Source organism: Theropithecus gelada, chromosome 20 (genome assembly GCF_003255815.1).
Source record: "Theropithecus gelada isolate Dixy chromosome 20, Tgel_1.0, whole genome shotgun sequence".
Classification (NCBI taxonomy): domain Eukaryota; kingdom Metazoa; phylum Chordata; class Mammalia; order Primates; family Cercopithecidae; genus Theropithecus; species Theropithecus gelada.
In genome coordinates this window covers 69479160-69501052 of record NC_037688.1, presented here as the reverse complement: position 1 = coordinate 69501052, position 21893 = coordinate 69479160, and the positions used below count along the sequence as shown (strand labels likewise).

Below are 21893 nucleotides of genomic sequence, written 5' to 3'. Positions count from 1 at the left end.
TCCCAAGGTGATGCTGATGCTACAGGTCTGGGACCACACTGTGAAAATGACTGCAGTCAAGATATCTTTTGGGGAAACTAACACCCTGTGGTTTGTTCTCCAGATATCTTTTTGTAAGCTGAAGGTTCTGAAGAGGAGAGTTTGACCAGGGCCCCAGAGGCTCAGAAACATCCCGAGTTGTTGCAGGGAGGAGAGTGAATTCTGTTCCCTCACTGGGAAAGAGAGCTTTACATCAGTGTGTTTAATGAGAGTCCCCTGACTGCCTGGCTGTTGCCTTGAGAGAGACATTTTTGGGTTTTGCATTAGATAATAAGTATTCACATGTCAAAGTCCATTTTTAGAAATGCAAACAATTTGGAACATGACAGACCTACTAATTTGAGGCATTAACCTTTTTTTTCCCTCCCTGTGAAAAACAAAGCCATTAGGATCCCTGTGATGGCATTTGGAGGCAGTCTGCATTTCTGTCCTTATATCATCCTTTTGTCGTCTGATGCATTTAGAGCGTATTTCAGGATAGGTTAAAAGCAGGGAGCTGTTTTCTACCCAAACCAGGCTAACTTCACCTGTCCTGCTAAAGGCACCTGTATCCTGCCTTGTCCGGGGAGAGGAAAAGGGGTCCCAGTGAGAACCAAGTTCCTCTAGGGTCATTGGTCTGCCGCCAGTGTTCTCTACTCAACCTCTAGACCCAGACTCTAAATGAGGTATAGTAGCAAGGTTGGGGAGTTTGTATGCCCCCACCTTCCACATTCTGTCACTTTCTTAAAAGGGAGAGACAGGCCAGGCGCAGTGTCTCACGCCTGTAATCCCAGCACATTGGGAGGCTGAGGCAGGCAGATCACCTGAGGTCAGGAGTTTGTGACCAGCCTGGCCAACATGGTGAAACCCTGTCTCTACTAAAATTACCAAAATTAGCCAGGCATGGTGGCACGTGCCTGTAGTCCCAGCTACTCCGGAGGCTGAGGCAGGAGAATTGCTTGAACCCGGGAGGTGGAGGTTGCAGTGAGCCGATATCATGCCACCGCACTCCAGCCTGGATGGCAGAGCGAGACTCTGTCACAAATAAAAAGAGACAAGTTGGATATGATGGGCTTAGACTCAGATACACATGGGTTCCAATACAGGCACCATCATTTGCTAGTCTTGGTATCTTCAACCTCTCTGATCCCCTATTTTCTGTTCTGCAAAGTGGAGACCATCATATCACCTCCCTCCTAGCTTGTTGTGAAATAAGATGTTTAAAACATGTGTCACAGTACCTGGCATGTGGAAAGTAATAAATGCATGCAGGTTACAACTGGTATTAGTAGTACTGTTATTATCAGGTGAGCAAATTAAAGGCTCTGAAAAGCCTTGTGGTAATAAAAACTGGTGAACTCTTTTTAACCCACCATTTCCCAAACACTTTTGACATCTGATCTCTTTGTTCTTAAGGAAAACTAGTGAACATCTTAACATTCAGTGGCATGAATGTTGCTGGGAACCCACTTTGGGAACATAGGGCATGGGCAGAGAAGTAGGCAGAGGTGCAGGTGTCACTGGGGAGCAGGGGGTGTCACTGGGGGAGATGGGAAAAGGAAGTAGCTGTCAAGGAGAAAGGATAAGGTCCTTCAAGAGACAAGTTTCTTACTGCCACCTGCACTGGAAATGACTCCCTTTGGAGTGTGTCTCCCAGGACAGGAAATGGTAAACATCACACTAGTTGGTGTGATTTATTTTTCACTACGTAGGGCTTCCCATGCAAGTTGCCCCCTAGTGGCCACTGCTGTTGATCCTCCCACACCCAGCCTTGGCAACACTTGTCACACCTGTTTAAAATCCACCCTGGAAGACACCATCTCAAGCCCAGCAGGCTCTCTTAATCGAGATGAAGCCATGTCTTTGGAAATCTGTTTATTTTGCAAACAGAATCTTTGAACTTAAGTCCAGTGCCACAGCAAGGCAATCAAATTAGGAGAAACTGCCAGCATAGACTGCAATGTAATCTCTGTGCTTCTCACTAGAATTGGCCTGGGTTCCCTTTTCCAAGTTACACACATGCTCCACACTCCCATTTCTACCATTGCTTCAGTAGAGGAAATCAAAGAATCTACTATCTGTAGGTTTTGCACGGGGCTTGGCTTGGTATATAATAGGTGCTAAATAAGAGTAAAAGAGGCCAGTACTCACAAAGTCTCCATTTATCTCTGCTTTGGAGATAGCTCTTAGTCATCCTGATGGAGTCTTTCAGAAAGAAATATACTTCACTAGGCCAGGTGTGGTGGCTCATGCCTGTAATCCCAGCACTTTGGGAGGCCGAGGCGAGCAGATCACTTGAGGTCAGGAGTTTGAGACCATGCTGGCTAACATGGAGAAACCTCATCTCTACTAAAAATACAAAAATTAGCCGGGTACAGTGGCATGTGCCTGTAGTCCCACCTGGGAGCCTGTAGTCCCACCTGGGAAGCTGAGGCAAGAGAATTGCTTGAACCCCAGAGGCGGAGGCTGCAGTAAGCCAAGAATATGCCACTACACTCCAGCCTGGGTGACAGAGCAAGACTGTCAAAAAAAAGAGAGAGAGAAGGAAGGAAGGAAGGAAGGAAGGAAAGGAAGGAAGGAAGGAAGGAAGGAAAGAAGGAAGGAAGAAAGAAAGGAAGGAAGGCAGGCAGAAAGGGAAGGAAAGGGAAGGGAAGGAAAGGAAAGGAGGAAGGAAGGAAGGACACTTCACTTAGCTTTTCTGCTTTTATATATGAGGAAACTGGGGTTTCCTAAGACCAAAAAAGAGAACTACATCACAACAGGGCTGGGGTCCAGACCTCAAAGAGGGGCTTGAGGACTTGACCCAGAATCACTGGAGATGCTTGTTACAAATGTAGATCCCGGGCCCACTCACTTCCTAAGGAATTTGAACATCCGAGTGTCGTGTCCCAGTGTATTCATTTTAAAAATGCACCTCCTGGGCGCTTCTTATGTACATTAGAGTTTAGACCTAGCTTTTCCTAATCCGCCACCCTAGATGCAATCACAGTTTGCAACACAGCATGAATTTACATACCAGCGTTCTTCCCAATGTATTTTTGCTGTTTGCTGAAATAAAACTGTTTTCTTAGTGGTGATTTTAGCTGGGGCCACAGCTGGACGGTAACAGCATTGGAAGTGGATAGTCTTGGGTTTGGCTTCTTGTTCTGCCACTTATTGGCAGTGACAGAGTAATTTGGCAACCATATTATTAAACATCTCTGGGCCTTAGTTCCTTCATCTGTCACATGGAAAGAATGATATTGCCTGCCATGTCTCTTTAAGAGGGTTTAAATGAGACAATGTAGATAAAATGGCTAAACCAGTGTCTAGCCCATAGTAGGTACTCAGTACATGCTAGTTCTTTCTTTCTGCTAAGAAAATTGACTTAGCCCAATGAGAAATGCTCATGCAAAAGGCACAAGACAGTAGGCAATGTGCAATAGGGCTACAGTTCCATTGGAGTGCATGCATCCTGTAGACCATCCCAGGGGAGGGAACACCCACCTAAAGGCAGCTTTAAAACATTACTTCATGAAATTCAGGCTTTTGCAATTTCCAGATTTTCGTTATTGGTTTGGTCATGAGCCACCGGGTGCAAAGCAGGTGGAAGACAGGAGGGTGATGTGAGGTGAAGTTTTTTAATAAAAATCAAATCCTACTCGCTCCTGAGTTCAGTCCCCTTTGAAAAGCACACAGCAAACACTGGGGTTTTGATGAGCTTCCTTGGGAACACATAGGGCATGAAATGAATGCACAGAGAGGGGTCTCTGGTTTGCAGAAATGCTGTTGCATCAAGATTGCAATAAACATTTGACTAGTTTGGCCATGTGTCCTTCCGAGGCTAACCCAGCCAGATCCTGTTCATTCCAAAGCCATCTTGCATGACGCCCACACTACACACAGTAGGCACTCAACATACATTTTGTTAATAAATTATTAAATGAAACTGGGCATAGATATTCAAAGGAAATTTTGTCTTTCCTGAAAAGGCACTGGGAAGTGAGAATCAACCAGAGGGAAGTCTGGAAACCTGTATTCTAGACCCAATACTGGTTTATCTATGTGACAGTCTTTGAGCTTGGTATATAACAGATGCTAAAGTTTCCTCTCCTGAAAAATGGAAAGCTTGAGACTATAAATTTTTTTGCCCCCTGGGCCTCTATAAGTAAATATCCCAGGCTTTGTGCTGATTAGCTTACCTTGTCACGTGCCCACCTCTAAAATAATTTGTAGGCGGACAAAGAAATGGAGAATGACTGGGGCATGGGGAAGTGGAGGGATATGACATCCAAAGCACATGGATTAAGAATAGGAGAGAGGCTTTGGGAGGCCGAGGCGGGCAGATCACCTGAGATCAGGAGTTCAAGACCAGCCTGGCCAACAGAGGTGGTGAAACCCCATCTCAACAAAAATGCAAAAATTAGCTTGGCATGATAGTGGGTGCCTGTAATCTCAGCTACTCAGGAGGCTGAGGCAGGAGAATCACTTGAACCCAGAAGGTCGAGGTTGCAGTGAGCCAAGATCACACCATTGCACTCTGCCTGGGTGACAGAGTGAGACTCCATCTCAAAAAAAAGAATAGGAAAGAGATGCATCTCACATGAAAATTGGGGGCTCTTCTTGGAAATATGGTGAGTGAATGATTGGTATTTGTATCAGTCAGCTACTGCCACAATAACACTGCGTAACAAATAACCTCAAATCTCATAGCTTAAAATGTATTTAGTCCAGCATTTATTTAGATCAGGAGTCTATATGCCAGTGATTTCTACTGATGTGGGAGGTTCTTCTTATCTCAGGTGATTTCACCCATCTCTCTGGGAGTTGGTTGGATGCTGGCTGATCTAGGCTGGTTTTAACTGGAACGACTTGGGTGACTTGACTCTGCTCCATGTGCCTCATCCTCAAATAAGGCAGCCCAGACATGGTCTCATGAGGGTGGCAGAGGTGCAAGAGAGAAATTCAAACCAGCAAGCACTTCTCCAAATGCCTGTATGTCTCATGTCTGCTAACATCTCTTAGTCACATGGAACAGAGTGTGGATACGGAGAAGGTCAAAGAATTGATTCGTGCATTAATCTAACATAGGATCCCAAATCTCATAATTATCTACATTGACATGGACCCAGGAAACTACAGCCAAGAGGAAGGTGACAAGTAGGACTTAGAATTCTTTCCCTTAATTTGCTTCATTTAGAAAACCACCAGTTGTATGAAATTTCACCAAGTGGGAGGATGATTGGAAGACAGACCAAGCAATGAATTTCTGGAAAAAAAAAATCTCTATAGAGCAGCAATGCACAGGAAGGCAGTGAGTGGACACAGTTCCATCCAGGACCCTGCGTGGGAATCAGGGGCAGGGGATCTGTGGTCAGCTGTGGCTGGAGTATGAGCCTGTCCGCCTTTGTCTAGTAGCCTTTCAGAAGATGTTGACTGTACAGCAGGACTGCCTAAGCAAAGAGAGAAAGGGCCTGAGGTTTCAGAGGGCTCCTGGCAGCCACAACAAAGGGGACCCATGGTACAGGCTGGACAGCTTTGGTGCAAAGCCCAGGCCAGGGGCTGTGTTAGAATTCTCCCTAGCAAAGGCTCCCTCCTCACTTGGATTGATAGTTTGCCTATATGTGAGATTTTAGAAAAAAAAATCACAGTACCACCGCCTGTCGGGAGCCTTCAGGGTTAAGACTAAAAAAGGGCCAGGCTCCTGGATGCCCTTTCTGATTTTCTATCTTAGAGCAGTGTGGCTTTGGGAATGATATGGTGCCCTGGAGGGAGGGCCAGATGCCCCATGCTTCTTTAGGACTTGGTTCATGTGCAGCTTCCCCTACTTGTGTCTCTGCAGCAAGGCCCGGAGGCAGGTGAAATGCAACTAATTTGCCATAAAGACAAATCTTCCCATCTCCTCCCTGGTCCTCTCCTGCTTAGGAAACTGGGGCTTTTTTCCCTACCTTTCTTGTTTCTGTCTGCTGAGACAGCCTCTGGAACCTGCACAGCTTTATACCATGTAGTTCAAAAGAAGAGAGAAATACCTGGACTTAAAAACAAAAAACAAAAAAACAAAAAACATGAACTCTTTCCCTTTTACTTTTTAATTCAGCTTGTGAAGCAGAAGAAAGCAGAGACCCAGAAAATGGTCCTATATAAGTTAAAGTAAATGCTGTTTCACAGTACCCAAAGGTCCCACAAATACCGTGCTTAAGAGAAATAAGTATTTCTTTTTTTAACAGCTTTATTGAGATGTGATTCACCTATCATACAATTCACCCATATAAAGTGTAAAATCCAGTGGTTTTCAGAATGTTCGCAGAATTGTACAACCATCATTTACAGTCAATATTAGAACGTTTTCCTCACCCCAAAAAGAAACTCTATAACCATTAGTAGACATTTTCCATCTCTCACTGTCTTAGCAGTCCTCTCCCAGCTAACCCTTGGTTCAAGCAATGATTTGCCTATTTTGTGTCTTTATATATTTGCCTATTTTGGATATAGCTGTCTCATGTAATAGACCTGTATTAGTTTGTTTCCATGCTGCTGTTAAAGACATACCCGAGACTCGGTAATTTATAAAGGAAAGAGGTTTAATGGACTCACAGTTCCACATGGCTGGGGAGGCCTCACAATCATGGTAGAAGGCCAGGAGGATTGCAAAACACGTCTTACATGGCAGCAGGCAAGAGAGCGTGTGCAGGGGAACTCCCCATTATAAAATGGTCAGATCTCATTAGACTTATTCACTACCACGAGAACAGCACAGGGAATACCCACCCCCATGATTCAGTTACCTCCCACCAGGTCCCTCCCATGACACGTGGGAATCATTACAATTCAAGGTGAGATTTGGGTGGGGACACAGCCCAACCATATCGTGACCCAAGGAGAGTAGTCCAGGTTGGTGGGCATCTGTACTCCAAGTGGTCACTCCGGGACCCAGGTTCCTCCAAGCTTGTTGCACTATGACTCTTACCATCTTGTCCTCATCTGCATTGTTATAGTTGGTTGCTGTCACTGCATATTTCTGGCCTGAGGGAAGAGGAAAGAGAAGAGCCCCAGAACAAGTATTTTTTTTTTTAAAGCAAGTCAGGTAAAGCAGAAGTTGGACACGTCACTTTTGCTATTACTTCATTGGTGGGAGATCAGTTTCATGGCCAAATGTAGCTTCCAAGAAGGCTGGCAAATCTAGTTCCAAGTTGAGTGACCATGTGTCCAAGAAAAAAAAGGTAGAATAAATCCAATCTGGGAGATAAGTAGCAGTTAGCTACAGCATTTTCTCTGATGGGAATATACATTTCAGGAAATGTACCATGCACTGCATATAATGTTCTGAGGTTTTACAAGCCTTGTCTCATTTACTTCTACACTGCACTCCACAAGGTATATTTTATTATCCTAATTTTATAATCTTTATATTTTCTGATGATGACAGAAATAGCAGCTACTATCCTTTGAATACCTGCTATGAGGCAATGACATTGGCCTTTTTCAGGATGCAAGGTACTCTACACCATTCTCTTCAATACTCTCCATCCCCAGGTCACATAGGCCTGGTTATTTTAGTTTCAATTTTATAGGTGAAGCTTAGAGATTTGATTTCAGATCCATCTGCTGTCAAAGTTTATACTCTTTCCTCCATATGGTAAAGAAGATTTTGTAGTCACAAAAGTCAGACATGCCTAGGTGTGGTGGCTCACGCCTGTAATCCCAGTACTTTGGGAGGCTGAGGCGGGAGGATTGCTTGAGTTCAGGAGTTTGAGACAAGCCTGGACAGCATAGTGAGACCCCCTTCTCTACAAAAATAAAAACAAAAATAGCCAGGCATGGTGGTGCATGGCTGTAGTCCTAGATTCTCAGGAGGCTGAGGTGGGAGGATCACTTGAACCCAGGAGATCGAGGCTGTAGTGAGCTCTGATCATGCCACTGCACTCCAGCCTGGGTGACCGAGTGAGATGTGCATACTTCCAAACTTTGTTATCTGTCATATAAAACTGGTGCATTGAATCTTTCAAATTCCCAGCCATATTAACTCCTGTTTCGTTCTCAACATTCCCAGATCTCATTGTCTTGTCTTTCAAGACTGGGAGCCCTACCATAGCTTTCAAGAACCTAGTGTAGAATTCAAAACCAACACACTGGTTCTTTGTCATCATTTGTATCAGTCTGTTCTCATGCTGCGTAACAGACTGAGACGGGGTAATTTATAAAGGAAAGAGTTTTGATGGACTCACAGTTCCACATGGCTGGGGAGGCCTCACATGTGGTAGAAGGCAAGGAAGAGCACAGCACAGGAAAAGCCCGCCTCCATGATTCAGTGACCTTCCACTGGGTCCCTCCCACAAAGTGTGGGGATTATTACACTTTAAGATGAGATTTGGGTGGGGACGCAGAGCCAAACCATATCATCATTGAAAGTGAAGGGATAGACTGGATGTGGTGGTTCATGCCTGTAATCCCAGCACTTTAGGAGGCTGAGGCAGGTGGATCACAAGGTCAGGAGTTTGAGATCAGCCTGGGCAACATGGTGAAACTCCCTCTCTACTAAAAGTATGAAAATTAGCTGGGTGTGGTGGTGGGTGCCTGTAATCCCAGCTACTTGGGAGGTTGAGGCAGGAGAATTGCTTGAATCCGGGAGGTGGATATTGCAGTGAGCCGAGATCGCGCCACTGCACTACAGCCTAGACGATAGAGCTAGACTCAGTCTCAAAAAAACAAAAAACAAAAACGAAACAAAACAAAAAGTGAAGGGATAGTGGAAGCACAAGGACAAGAAAATTTGATTAAAATCTCAAAATAGAATCTCACTACATTGTCATGGAGGGAATCAGTGGGATATGGCATGAAAAGCCCAGGAAACCACATCGACCTCAATGGCTCAGAGGACAAACTGAATGAGAAGACATATGCAAAGCTCCCGGTGAGTGCCTGGACTGGAGTGATGGTGAAGAAACCTCAGTCTCAGTTCTCACTTCCTCATTAGTCTGCAGCTCTACTTAATCCAGCCCTGTTATAGGAAACCAGCTTCCTGTCTGTGACTAGCCAGTACTCCAGCCAATGTCCACATAACTCAGAGGATGCTAGATCCCTGCCTCTTATAATGCAGTAGCCAACCTGGCAGGGAGTCTCACATCACCCCCAGCTCTCCCCTCCTACCCCACCTTAAGGAAGAAAAAGATAAACATATTTTGCCTTGATGGCAAATTTCTNCTACCCCACCTTAAGGAAGAAAAAGATAAACATATTTTGCCTTGATGGCAAATTTCTGGGCTTTGTTAAGGAAGAAAAAGATAAACATATTTTGCCTTGATGGCAAATTTCTGGGCTTCGTTAAACTTTTGGCTGTGACATCTTGATATTTTCTCTTGAGAATATGATATTTACACTTCTGCCCCAATCCCTGATATTTTGAGAGGAAGAATCAAGAAGAGTGTTTTCCCTGCATAACTCTCACCCCATCCACCCCATTCTTTAGTTTTGAAGGAATATTTTCCTGCAGATAGATCCTTGTCAAAGGAGTAATATTTATTTTTCATTGCAGGCAATGTAGAATGCCTGCGTTGCAATGTTCTACACAGCAGGCAAAAGGTTCCATAAATATTGAGTGTGATGGTCATAAATTCAGGCAGTGGAGCCAGGTGTCCTGGGTTCAAGTCTCAGCTCCATTTTTTGGACAAACTGTCAAAGCGCTCTGAGCCTCAGTTTCCCACTTATAAAATAAGACCAATGGTAACACCTACCTCGTTAGGATGTTGAGAGTATTGAAGCAGGTAGCAAATGTAAATTCCTAGTGAAGGCAGTAGCATAGAACACACACTTAAGAAAGGTGAGCAGTTACTCAGTTTGCCATTGACAAGAGTGGGGAAATAGAGAGGAAGTCCCTGTTGATACTCAGACTTCTGATATACCTAAACAGTCTCTTTAATCGATCCCTGCCTCTTTCACCTGACTTTATTCTACCTCCCTCCCCCGAGCTAGGTCTGCTAAAAAGTATCCAGGTCTCTGCACATTCTCATACAGGAAGATGGATCCTAGTTCGCCTGTCTGAAAAATAAAAGCACTTAACCCAAGCTCCAGCCCTTCAGTACCTGTAAAGAACAGATCATTCAGTCTTCGGTGATACAGACTGAATGACCAGGAGATTAAACATCCTGCCCATTTCTCATATTTCATGGACTGTCATTGGAATTGGAATATCATCAGTGCTTTCCTTCTTTCATCACATGCATATTATTGCACCCCTCCTGTGTGCCAGGTACTGGGCTGGATGTTGAGGATTAAGCAGTGAGCAGAACAAATACAACCTCTGCCCTAAGTGGAGCTTTATATTCTGGTTAAGAGAGACAGACACAAGTAATCAAAAAAGATAACTTTATGTATTAATATGGCCTATGAACATATTAAAATAGGGAGAGGTCGTCAGAGCCATAGGTGGGAGTGTCTTCTTTGGGTATTAGGAGGGTTTTTCAGGTGGTAGCCTTTGGTCACAGGACCAAATGGCAAGAAGGAGTATTTAAATAGTGGAAACAGCAGGGATGAGGTCCAAAGGCGCTGAGATGGTGACAAGCTTGGTGTGTTCAGGAATAGAAAGGAATCTCATGTATGGTGGAATAGTACCCCCCTAAATCCATGTCCGCTCGGAACCTCAGGCTGGGAATGCACATGGAAATAGAGTCTTTGCAGAGGTCATCAAGTTGAGGATATACTGAATTAATGTGGGCCCTAATCCAGTGGCTGGTATCTTTATAAGAAGGAAGAAATTTGGACACATACACACACAGACACAGACACACACACACACACACACACACACACACACACACGGAAAATGGCCACGTGAAACCTAAGGCAGAGATTAGAATGATGTAACTTCCAAGGCAAGAGATGCCAAGGATTGCCAGCAACCACCAGAAACTAGAAGAGGCAAGAATGGATCCTGTGGTGGAGCCTTCAGAGGGAGCATGGCCCAGCCAACTTCTGGCCTTTGGAGCTGCAAGAGAATGTATTTCTGTTGTTTTAAGCCATCAAGTTTGTGGTACTTTGTGATGGCAGCTTTAAGAAACAAACACCCCCGGTGATGTGTTCACAATAGGTATGGAGGAGAGGAGGGTGCACAGGTAGCCAGAGTCCAGGTCAAACAGACCTCAGGGACCGTTGCAAAGAATTTGGATTTTATTAAGTGTAATGGGAAGATTAATTGCTGCCTTTTGTCATACCCTTGAGCCAAAGGCAGAAACCCATGAGGAAATGTGAAAGCTTTGGTTGGGGCATTGCTTACCAGGTGAAACCCACCACCTGTGACCCAAGATTATTACCAAGCAAGAATGAGTGGTAGGAACCCCTCCCTAAGATATCTTTGCCTCAAGGAAAGGAGGTAGGTGGGAGGCTGCCTGCTGAGACCCTCAGATGTGCAGCTTGTTTTGGAAACTAGTTATTACCTTGATGTTCTCCCTTTCCACGGAAGCCAGGCTCCATCCCGCCCTGCACCTGCACAAGTGTCTGCTGCTAATTAACAGAGAGACAGATGGAGGAAGGTATAGTTTAATTTTACAGCCCCAGTTTCTTCAAGGCAATTAGGTTCATTGGAAGGAAAGCACCTTTTTCTTTCTTCTTCTTCTTTTGTAAATGAAGAAAAATCAAACGGGAGAGGGCCAGTGTTGTCGAAAGGCTCACACATCTGTTTTCTGGTCGGTTTGTCAGCCATCTGCTCACAAGGTACCGGGGCTGATTAGGTTAATGCATTTATTAATGGGGCTTGCAAGACTGTTCAATGAATCTGTTATTTCTTTCACAAGGCGCTTTTTAATATACTAAGACAGGGGCCACACTGCACAAAGCCAAGAGTGACTAGATAAGCATTTCTTTCCCCTCACCTGGCTCCAAACCAGAGGGAAACAGAAACATTATGAAAACAGGGTTTCATGAAAACTGCACTTCCAGGTAATGGAAATGATTCATCCATCTAACCGCTAACCACCTCCTTGTTGAAATAATCTTGAAAATATCTCTTTGGAGGATAGTTTCATGCACCAGGCACCAGTTCAGTGCCTACACTGCACTTCTCTAAGAGAACACCTGAGTCCTAGGGCGAGAGAATGGTTAGTTAAATGAATAGGCATGAATGATATAATCTTGCCTATAGGACATTAGATGGCCTGAGGACCACTTGCCTTCTTCACTCTACAACTCAGATATCCTTTCAGGTTCTTGAAACTACTCAGCTCCTTCTCACCTCAAAGCTTTTGCAAATGCTGTCATTTATCAGTTATCAACTGCTGCATAACAAATGACTCCAAATCTTGGTTGCTTAGCATAGCAACTATTTATTGAGATCATGATTCTGGCGCAATGGGGAAGTTCTTCTTGTTTGGGCTGGATTGGCTCCTCTCAGTTGGGTTTTCTTGGTATCTGGCTCTGCTGTTAGGTGGCTGATGGTCTAGGATGGCCTCACTGAACATACTGCAGTTAGCAGTCGGTTGGTTGTGGTGAGCAGGGGTAACTGGCCTATGGGTTTCTCATCCTCCAGAAGTCTAGCGGCTCCCTTCTTCACATGGAGGCAGATTTCTAGAGCCTTAGAGTAGAAGTTGCTAGAATCTACTGCTCCAAGCCCACCATAATGCCAGGCTGTATTCAAGGCATGGGGAAATAGACTCCACTTCTTGATGGTAAGAGCTGCAAAGTATTTTGGTCATTCTTGCAATTTGCCACATATTTCTTCATGTGGGTTGCTCATTCTGTTACTCTTCACCTTCTGATCTCAGCTTACAGAGCTCTTTCTCAAGAGGCAGGATGAATGCCTGCCTCCCTAGTAGAATGTTTATCCCAGGATGGCAGGAACCATGTCTGTTTCTGTTTCTGATTGTCTTTCATATTTCAGGTATCCAGCATATGATGGGTACCTGTTTGTTGAATGACTAAATGATTGAACAAACAGCTCGAAGACTGCAGCATGGACAATGGATTGGAGGAGGTGAAACAAGGCAGGGAGGCCAGTGTGGTTACTGAAGGAGAACAATGTTCAAAGGGGGTAGGAGAAAGGGAATAGGTTAAGGAAGTATTTGTTAGATATGGGTGGAAGGACTTGTTGGTTTGACAGTTGTGCTGCAAGAGAAGAAGAGAATGAAGTCAACCATCTCTCCCAAGTTTCTGGCGTAAGTGGCTAAGGAGTGGGTGGTCCTGCATGAGAGGTAAGGAAGAGGCTGAAGAACAGATCCAAGTAATGTTGTTGGGTTCAGGCATGACCACTTTGGGTCAGAGATGCTGGTGAATCTGTCCAGGAGGTAACTAGTTACATAAATTTTGAAGTCTAAAGGGGAATCTTAGAGCATTTTTCTATTGAAGTTTCATGGCACTGGAAATCTGGAACTTTCCTCTAAAAGGCAGGAAATGGGTTCCAGTCCCAGCTCTAATATTAGCTTGTGCTACCTTAAACAATAAAGCTTCCCTGACCACCACCTCCCTCCTGATCAGATCAAGGCCCCTTTGTGTGCCCTTTCATGGAGTAAACTAGGCACTTAACAAACATGGTGGGAGCAAGAAGGAAAGAAGGGAGACAGAAAAGAAGACAGCTCGGTTTGGATGAATGCCTGCTTTTTGCCTAGCAAGTGGCCTACCATGGAGTAAGTGTTGAAACCATGTCTGTCGAATTTAATCCAGGGCTTCTTTCTTAAGGCAGGGAATAGATAAAATATAGATATTGAGCATTTACTACATTCCAGGAATTGTGCTGTGTAGCAGATGTAGCTCATGCAATTCATTGCTCACCATAAACCCAAGAGTGGTTAATATTATCCCCATTTCACACCTGGGGAAACAGGCATAAATGGTTAAGTGGTGTTCCCAAGGTCTCATAAACTCAGATCTGTCTCATTCCAGAGCCAGCAGACTTTCTTGTTCACTCCACTCTTGCCCCAAGTACCGAACACTTTCTGTGCCCAGGGAGTACCCAATACCAGGTTCACCAAGCAACCAGCTCAGAATTAGGTAAGGAGGGTGGTGTGGATTCTCCATGTGGGACTCAGTGTTTCCTCTCAATGGGATTTTCCCCCCATCTGCACAGATATGGGCAGACTCGAATACCTCTGTATCTGCTTTTCTTTAGAACTTTCTGAGGGGACATCACCTATTGAAGCTGCTGGGATGCTTAATTCATAATTTATTTTGTCTGTTTCTCAGAAGCAGGGAACATTGAATGCATCCCTTGCTCAGAGCAGACCTCAGACTGGTCTGATGTCTGGAAAGAGGAACATGGGAAAGAATGATGCTGGATCATTATAAGGCATATAATGAGGGCGAGTGAGATTTTTCAGTGAGAGATTACTGGGAGGAAAATGAAAAAGACAGCTTCCACCCCTATTCTTGTCCTGATATTCTCTATGCTGTCTCTGTATTTTGCTCATTTTTTTTAACTTTTAAGTTCAGGGGTACAAGTGCAGGTTTGTTACATAGGTAAACTTGTGTCACGGGGGTTTGTTGTACAGATTATTTCATCCCCCAGGTATTAAACCTAGTACTCATTATTTTTTCTAATCCTCTCACTCCTCCTACTCTTACCATTATCATTCATCAAATATTTACTGAGGCCAGGTGTGGCTCATACCTGTAATCCCAGCACTTCAGGAGGCCAAGGTGGGTGGATCACTTCAGGTCAGGAGTTCGAGACCAGCCTGGCCAACATGGCAAAATCCTGTCTTTACTGAAAATACAAAAATCAGCCAGGTGTGGTGGCATACACCTGGAATCCCAGCTACTTGGGAGGCTGAGACAGGAGAATCACTTGAGCTCAGGAGGCAGAGGCTATAGTGAGCTAAGACTGCACCACCACACTCCAGCCTGGGTGACAGAATGAGACGCTGTCTCAAAAAACAATTTTTACTGAGTCCTTAATATCTGCCAGGAACTAGGTTGGACATGGCTTATATAATGCTGGGCAAAAGTCATACCTGGTCTTCTTGGAACGCTAGTGAGTGAGATGGGTGATAATGAATGAACTGCATAAACAAGTGTAAAATGACAGTCATGATAAATGCCATGGGGAGGAGCTTATTATGGAGCGATCTGACCTTTTCAGACTTTCTAGAAGGGAGAGGGACCTGAGGGGAGAGGCAGCTGGGCATAATAGGAGTGAGGTGGGAAGATACTTCCCTTTAGCTCTCTAACAAAAAACTCCTATGTGCAGGAACTGTGATAATGGCAGGGGCTATCCCTCTGGTTCTCAACCCTGGCTGCACATTAGAGTCACCTGAGGGACTTAGAAATTCTGTGTCTGGGCCACACTCTCTGAGATTCTGATTAAATAGGTTTGGGAAGGGGTCCAGGGGTCTGAACACTTTTAAAGCTCCCCCGTGTGATTTCCATATACTGCCAGGATTGAGAACTACTGAGCCACCGAGATGGAAGGATATTTCTGCTCTCAAAGAACTCGTGGTCTAGTGGGGAAACAGATGTGAACACAGAAAAGTATAAAACAGCATAGTCAGTGTTATGATGGAGACAGCAGGGGTGGCTGAGAAAGTCTGAGGGAATGAGGGAGGCAACATCTTAGCTAAGGCTTGCAAGATGAGTAACAGTGAGCCTGGCGCTAATGAAGCGGGTAGACTCTGCAGCTCAGACACGTGGTTCTTAGATCAGATAGGGGACCTCGTTATAAATACTACTATGACTGGTTAGCTCCCCTTCATAGCACTTACCGTAGTTATACTTCTATGTAATTCGGGGGATTATTTGACCACCACCTCGCTCCTGATCAGATCAAGTCCCCTTTGTGTGCTCTTTCAGGTGGTAAACTAGGCACTCAGTGAACATGGTGGGTGGAAGAAGGAAAGAGGGGAGACAGAAAAGAAAGGAGGTTGATTTGGATGAATGCCTGCCTCCCTACTAGAATGCCCACCCCAGCAGGGCAGGAACCACGTCTGTTTCTGATTCTCCTTCATATTTCAAGTGTCCAGCACATGGTGGGTACCTGTTTGATGAACGACTAAATGGTTGAACAAACAGCTCAAAGACTGCAGCATGGACAATGGATTGGAGGAGGTGAAACAAGGCAGGGAGACCAGTTTGGTTACTGAAGGAGAACAATGTTCAAAGAGGGTAGGAGAAGGAGACTAGGTTAAAGAAATATTTGTTAGATACAGCTGGAAGGACTTGTTGGTTTGACAGTTGTTCTGCAAAAGAAGAAGAGAATGAAGTCAACCATTGCTCCCACGTTTCTGGCTTAAGTGGCTAAGGGGTAGGTGGTTCCATGTGAGAGATAAGGAAGAGGCTGAAGAACAGATCTGAGTAATTTTGCTGGGTTCAGGCATGGCCACCTTAGTTACAGGAAAGGAGTCCCGATCTAGACCCCAAGAGAGGGTTCTTGGATCTCATGCAAGAAAGAATTCAGGGCGAGTCCATACAGTAAAGTGAAAGTAAGTTCAATAATAAAGTAGAGGAATAAAAGAATGGCTACTCCATAGACAGAGCAGCCCTGAGGGCTGCTGGTTGCCCATTTTTATGGTTATTTCTTGATGATATGCTAAAGAAGGGGTGGATTATTTATGCCTCCCCTTTTTCGACCATACAGGATAACTTCCTGATATTGCGATGACATTTGTAAACTGTCATGGCGCTGGTGGGAGTGTAGCAGTGAGGACGACCAGAGGTCACTCTCATGGCCATTTTGGTTTTGGTGGGTTTTGGTCAGCTTCTTTACTGCAACCTGTTTTGTCAGCAAAGCCTTTATGACCTGTGTCTTGTGCCAGTCTTCTATCTCATCCTGTGACTAAGAATGCCTTAACCATCTGGGAATGCAGCCCAGTAGGTCTCAGCCTCAGTTTACCCAGCCCCTATTCAAGATGGGGTTTCTCTGGTTCACATGCCTATGGCGGTTGTCCTGCAAGAGAAGAGGAGTGTGAGGTCAACCATTGCTCCCAAGTTTCCGGCTTAAATGGCTAAGGGGTGGGTGGTCCCATGTGAGAGATAACAAAGAGGCTAAAGAACAGATCTGAGTAATGTTTCTGGGTTCAGGCATGGCTACCTTGGGCCAGAGATGCTGGTGAATCCAGGAGGTAATGACATATAAATTTTGATGTCGAAGGGGAAAACTTTGAGTATTCTTCTATTGAAGTTTCCTGGCACTGGAAATCTAGAACTTTCCTCCAAAAGGCAGGAAGATGGGTTCTAGTCCCAGCTCTAATATTAACTTGTGCTACCTTAAACAATTTATGACATTTCAGGAATGTGTGATCCTCACAGCCTTAGCAGATTCCAAGATTCCTTTTGGCTTTGACATTCCGTACCTTCAGGTAGCCCTAGAATTTAAAAAGGAACTTTCTGATGAAAGGCTTTATCAATCGGAGCTATTTGCATTACAAGGGATATACACTCAAATATTAGAGCTGGAACTAGAACCTATCTTCCTGCCTTTTGCAGGAAAGTTCTAGATTTTATACATAGCAAGTTAATATGTGGCTTCCTGGGGTGTTGCCTTGGGCAGTAGTCTGAGCGGAGGCCACGCTAGCCTGGAAAGAGTGCTGTGATCAATGAATGATGTCTAGCATAGGCACAGAGTCAGAAACGGGGACATGGTTTTGTTTCAGTCCTGAAACCAAAGGTTTCCCTCTATGGCCTTTCAAATAATGTTGATTGAATGTAGGTTCTACTGTGGCTCAGCCATTAGCTCTGGGTAACCTTAGTTTAATCATTTTATATGCCAGAGCTTGACAGTTTCCTTATTTGTCAAGCAGCAGTAATAGTCCCCATCTTTTCTACCTTCATTGTTGAAAGGATCTAATGAGAAACGAAGCATAGAGCCCTGTAAGGAGCAGAATCAGATACAAAGATACAAAGGAGAATCAGAAACAGATACGGTTCCTGCCCTGCTGGGGTGGACATTCTAGTAGGGAGGCGGGTATTCTTTAACCTTTATGTAAATTCACCTGTGTGACACTGTGAGATCCAGACATGTGGATGAAAGAGCAAACACTTCTCATCTCCTGAGAGATGAAAGTTCAAAATTTTATTGCTAATGAATTAATTTTAAAAGTGTAGATAATCTTATAATAAAAGAATTCAGAAATAAATAAAAGGAGGTCTCATAAAATTGTCAAATAAAAATCACGTAAGAAAAGAGTCAGCAAACCACCATGGCACATGTATAGCTATGTGACAAACCTGCATGTTCTGCACATGTATCCCAGAACTTAAAGTATAATTAAAAAAAAAAGAAAGTGTCGATGAAAAGAGTCAAACTCTGTCAAATACTTGAAGAGATTTATTCTGAGCCAAATAGGAGTGAGCAGGACCTGTGACACAGCCCTCGGGAGTCCTGAGAACATGTGCCCAGGGTGGTTGGGCTGCAGCTTGGTTTTATACCTTTTAGGGAGGTGTGAGAAATCAATCAAATACATTTGAGAAATATGCAGGTTTGGTCCAGAAAAATGGGACAATTTGAAGGGGGGGATTGGGGGGCAGCTTCAAGGCTATAGGTAAATGTGAACATTTTCTGGTTGACGGTTGAGTCTAAAGACCTGGGATCGATAGAAAGGGAATGTTCAGGTGAAGATAAAAGATTATGGAGACCAAGGTTCTTTTGAAGTCTTATAGTGGCTGCCCTTAGAGACAATGGATGACAAATGTTTCCTATTCAGACTTTTAAAAGGTGTTAGACTCTCAGTTAATCTCTTTAGGATTGGGAGGGCCTGGAAGAAAAAGATCTAGCTATCATAATAGAGCTTCTTTACAGATGTAGGTTTTACCCCACAAAAAAAGTCTTTGCAGGGCCATTTAAAAATATGACAAAAAAACATGTTTGGGGGTAAAATATTTTGATTTTCTTCTTTGTCATGTAATGTTGTGCCAGAGTCAGATAGGAAAGTAAGTCACGATATATAAGGTTAAATAAAACCCATCTGATGAGAATTTATGGTTTGTAGGGTGTGACTCCCAGATGCCTTAGACAGAAATTTGGGCAAGATAAGAAAAAATCAGAGCTTAGTCCTCAGAAGAAAGAAAGACAGAGAAAGAGAAGTAAAAATGAAGGAAGAGAGGGAGGGAGGAAGAGAGAGAGGAGGAAGGAAGGGAGGAAGGGAGGAAGGGAGGAAGCAAGGAAGAAAGGAGTCATTGAGTGCTGGAGAGAGTGTAGTTAAATTGAGTGGAAATTGGTAAAACTCTTTTGTAGAGGAGTTGGCAATATGTATCAAGAGCCTTAACAGTGTTTATACTCTTTGGCCAAATAATTCTATGTTTTATAATCCAGATCAAAGGTCAGCAAACTTTTTAAAAAAGGATTGGGTAGTAAATAGCTCAGGCTCTTCGGGCCTCACAGTTTCTGTCAATTGAGTTTCAACAAGCACTCAATTCTACCATATCAGAACAAAAGCAGCTATGGATTAGACATAAATGAATGGATATGGTTTTGTTTCCAATAAAACTTTGTTTACAAAATAAGGATGTGGCCAGATTTGGCCCGTGGGTCATAGTTTGCCAATCGCTGATCTAAATTAAGAAAACAGGCCTGGTGTGGTGGCTCACACCTGTAATCCCAGCACACTGGGAGGCCAAGGTGGGAGGATTGCTTGAGCCCAGGAGTTCAAGACCAGCCTGGGCAACATGGTGAAACCTCATTTCTACAAAAAAATACAAAAATTAGCCTAGTGCAGTGGTGCTTGTCTGTGGTCCCAGCTACTCAGGAGAATCATCTGAGCCTAGGAGGTAGTGAGCTATGATTGTGCCACTGCACTCCAGCCTGGGCAGCAGAGTAAGATCCTGTCTCAAAAAATAAATAAGAAAACATTTTTAGAATTATGCTAAATTCAACCTTCTAAATACAAAGAGAGGTTTAGGTGAAAAGAAAAGTTGCTATTACAACTTTATTTGTAATAGCAAACTATTGGCACAACTAGAACAGTCATCAATGAGGGATTCATTAATTTTGATAGTTCCACTCAATGAAATACTAGGTACACATGAAAATCCTGTTTATTAATAATTTATAACAACATGGAGAAATGCTTGATAGAACATTACATGAGAAATAGAGACAAAGTTATTTGTAATGATGATGATAACGGTGGTGGATAATATCTAAGCACTTTACACAAGTGATATCATTTAACTCTCCAAACAGACCTTTGAAGTATACTTTTCTATTGTAATGACTTTCCTTATGGAGAAGCTGATGGTGACAAACATTAAGTAATTTAGTCTAGGTTAAGCTGCTGGCAGGTGTCATAGTTGGAATGTGAATATAGGTCTGTTTAACTGCTAAAAGCAAAAACAGAGGCAAACAAACCAGCCAAGAAAAATCCCAAATTAAACTCTGTTTATTAAAAAAACCAGAAGAAAAGACACCCAAAAGTTGTTATCGGCTGTCATGATTGGTAGGTGTTAGGAAGATCGCTTAACATGTTCAGTATTTTCTCTAATGAGAATGTATCATTTTAATGAAAAAGAGCAGGTGAATTTCATAGGCAAACCAACAACGGCAGAATGGTAGGTAGGATTGTGGGGAGAGACGTGTTTATTTCGGGGGTCTAGAGGTTCCCTTGGGGATGCCCTTAATCCTCTTGGTCCTGCTCTTTGTTTGTAAAAAGGACGTGGTGCTGCGTTTCCCTCTGTCTTGTTCTAGGTGGAGTTTCTAGTGTGTCTTGTTTGGACTGTTGGCCTATCTTTATGCTGTTCTTGGGTTGACATGCCAGTCTTTAACTCTCTCTAACTCTCTCTGTCTCTCTCTCTCTCTCTCTCTCTCTCTCCCTTCTCTTTCTTCCCCTTCCTCATCCACCTGTTCCGCTGTGCAGCTGACAAGGTCAATGATGACTTCTACACCAAGCGACGGCACCTGGCTGAGCTGGCTGCTAAGGGGAACCTACCTTTGCACCCCGTAAGAGTGGAGGACGAGCCTGGGGCCTTCAGCCCTGAGCATGGTCCTGCCAAGCAGAATGGACAGAAGTCCCGCACCAACAAGATGCCCCCACATCCCCTGGCCTACAACTCTACCACCAACTTTAAGGGCTGGGACCCCAACGAGCAGTCCCTCCGGCGGCAGGCTTACGGCAAGGGCAAGCTTGGCATGGCCGAGACAGGCTCCAGCGACCCCTTGGGAACTCGCCCCCAGCATTACCCACCCCCACAGCCATACTTCATCACCAACAGCAAAACAGAAGTGACTGTCTGAGCTTTCACCACAGGGAGCACCCTGGAGACCACACTCAACAGAGAGAGGCAAAAAACAACCCCGCCCACACCCTCCCTGTCCTCCCCCAACACGTGCGTCCACACACTCACTCTCAACAAGAACCAACTCTAAACCTACTGGGGACACGGAGTCGCGTTTTTCCTAGGTCATGCCTATAACGTGTCGGCGGGCAGCTGAGAAAGACCGAAGCGTGGACATTCAGCAATACAGCAAAGAGGAAAACTGAGGCACACTCTTTCCACTCCGGGACCAAGGTGGCCAACTCACATGCCCAAACCATGGGGCTGAGTTTTCTTTTCCTCCTAACTTGAAACTGAAATCTATGATGACAAAATATAAAAGTAGCACAATTTAGAGAAATTGTCCATTTGAGCACATACACTCCTTGCCACGTGCTGTCTGTTTCTAGGTTCCAGAGCCAGGGTGGAAGTGGGGAAAGAGAATGAGGGAGGACACAAGAGAAGAGTGCATTCTGGAAGAGGAGTTGTTCTGGGAGGAATTTGCCCACATCAGAAGCATTTTTCTAATTCCAAGAAGTGGTGACGTGGATGTAAAATTTTGACAGAGCATGAAACAGTAACTGGACCCCAACCATTCTATTTATAGTACTTTTCATATCATCCATATTGAACGCAAAAAACAACACACTCTGAAACTCACAAAAAATAAATAGACCCTGAACCCACCAGCAATGATGGGAAGGAAACAAACAAACAAACAAAAAAAACATTTT

At 44.2% G+C, this 21893-nt stretch overlaps 1 protein-coding gene across 1 annotated transcript in view; it reads left to right on the top strand.

Moving 5' to 3' along the window:
* SHISA9 (shisa family member 9) overlaps positions 1-21691 on the top strand; it is a 338473-nt gene extending 316782 nt beyond the window's left edge. Inside the window, exon 5 of the mRNA XM_025370744.1 lies at positions 20763-21691. Coding sequence (XP_025226529.1) covers positions 20763-21139 — 377 coding nt within the window. The 3' untranslated portion in view covers positions 21140-21691. The remainder of the gene's footprint in view (positions 1-20762) is intronic.
* Positions 21692-21893: the final 202 nt, after the last annotated feature.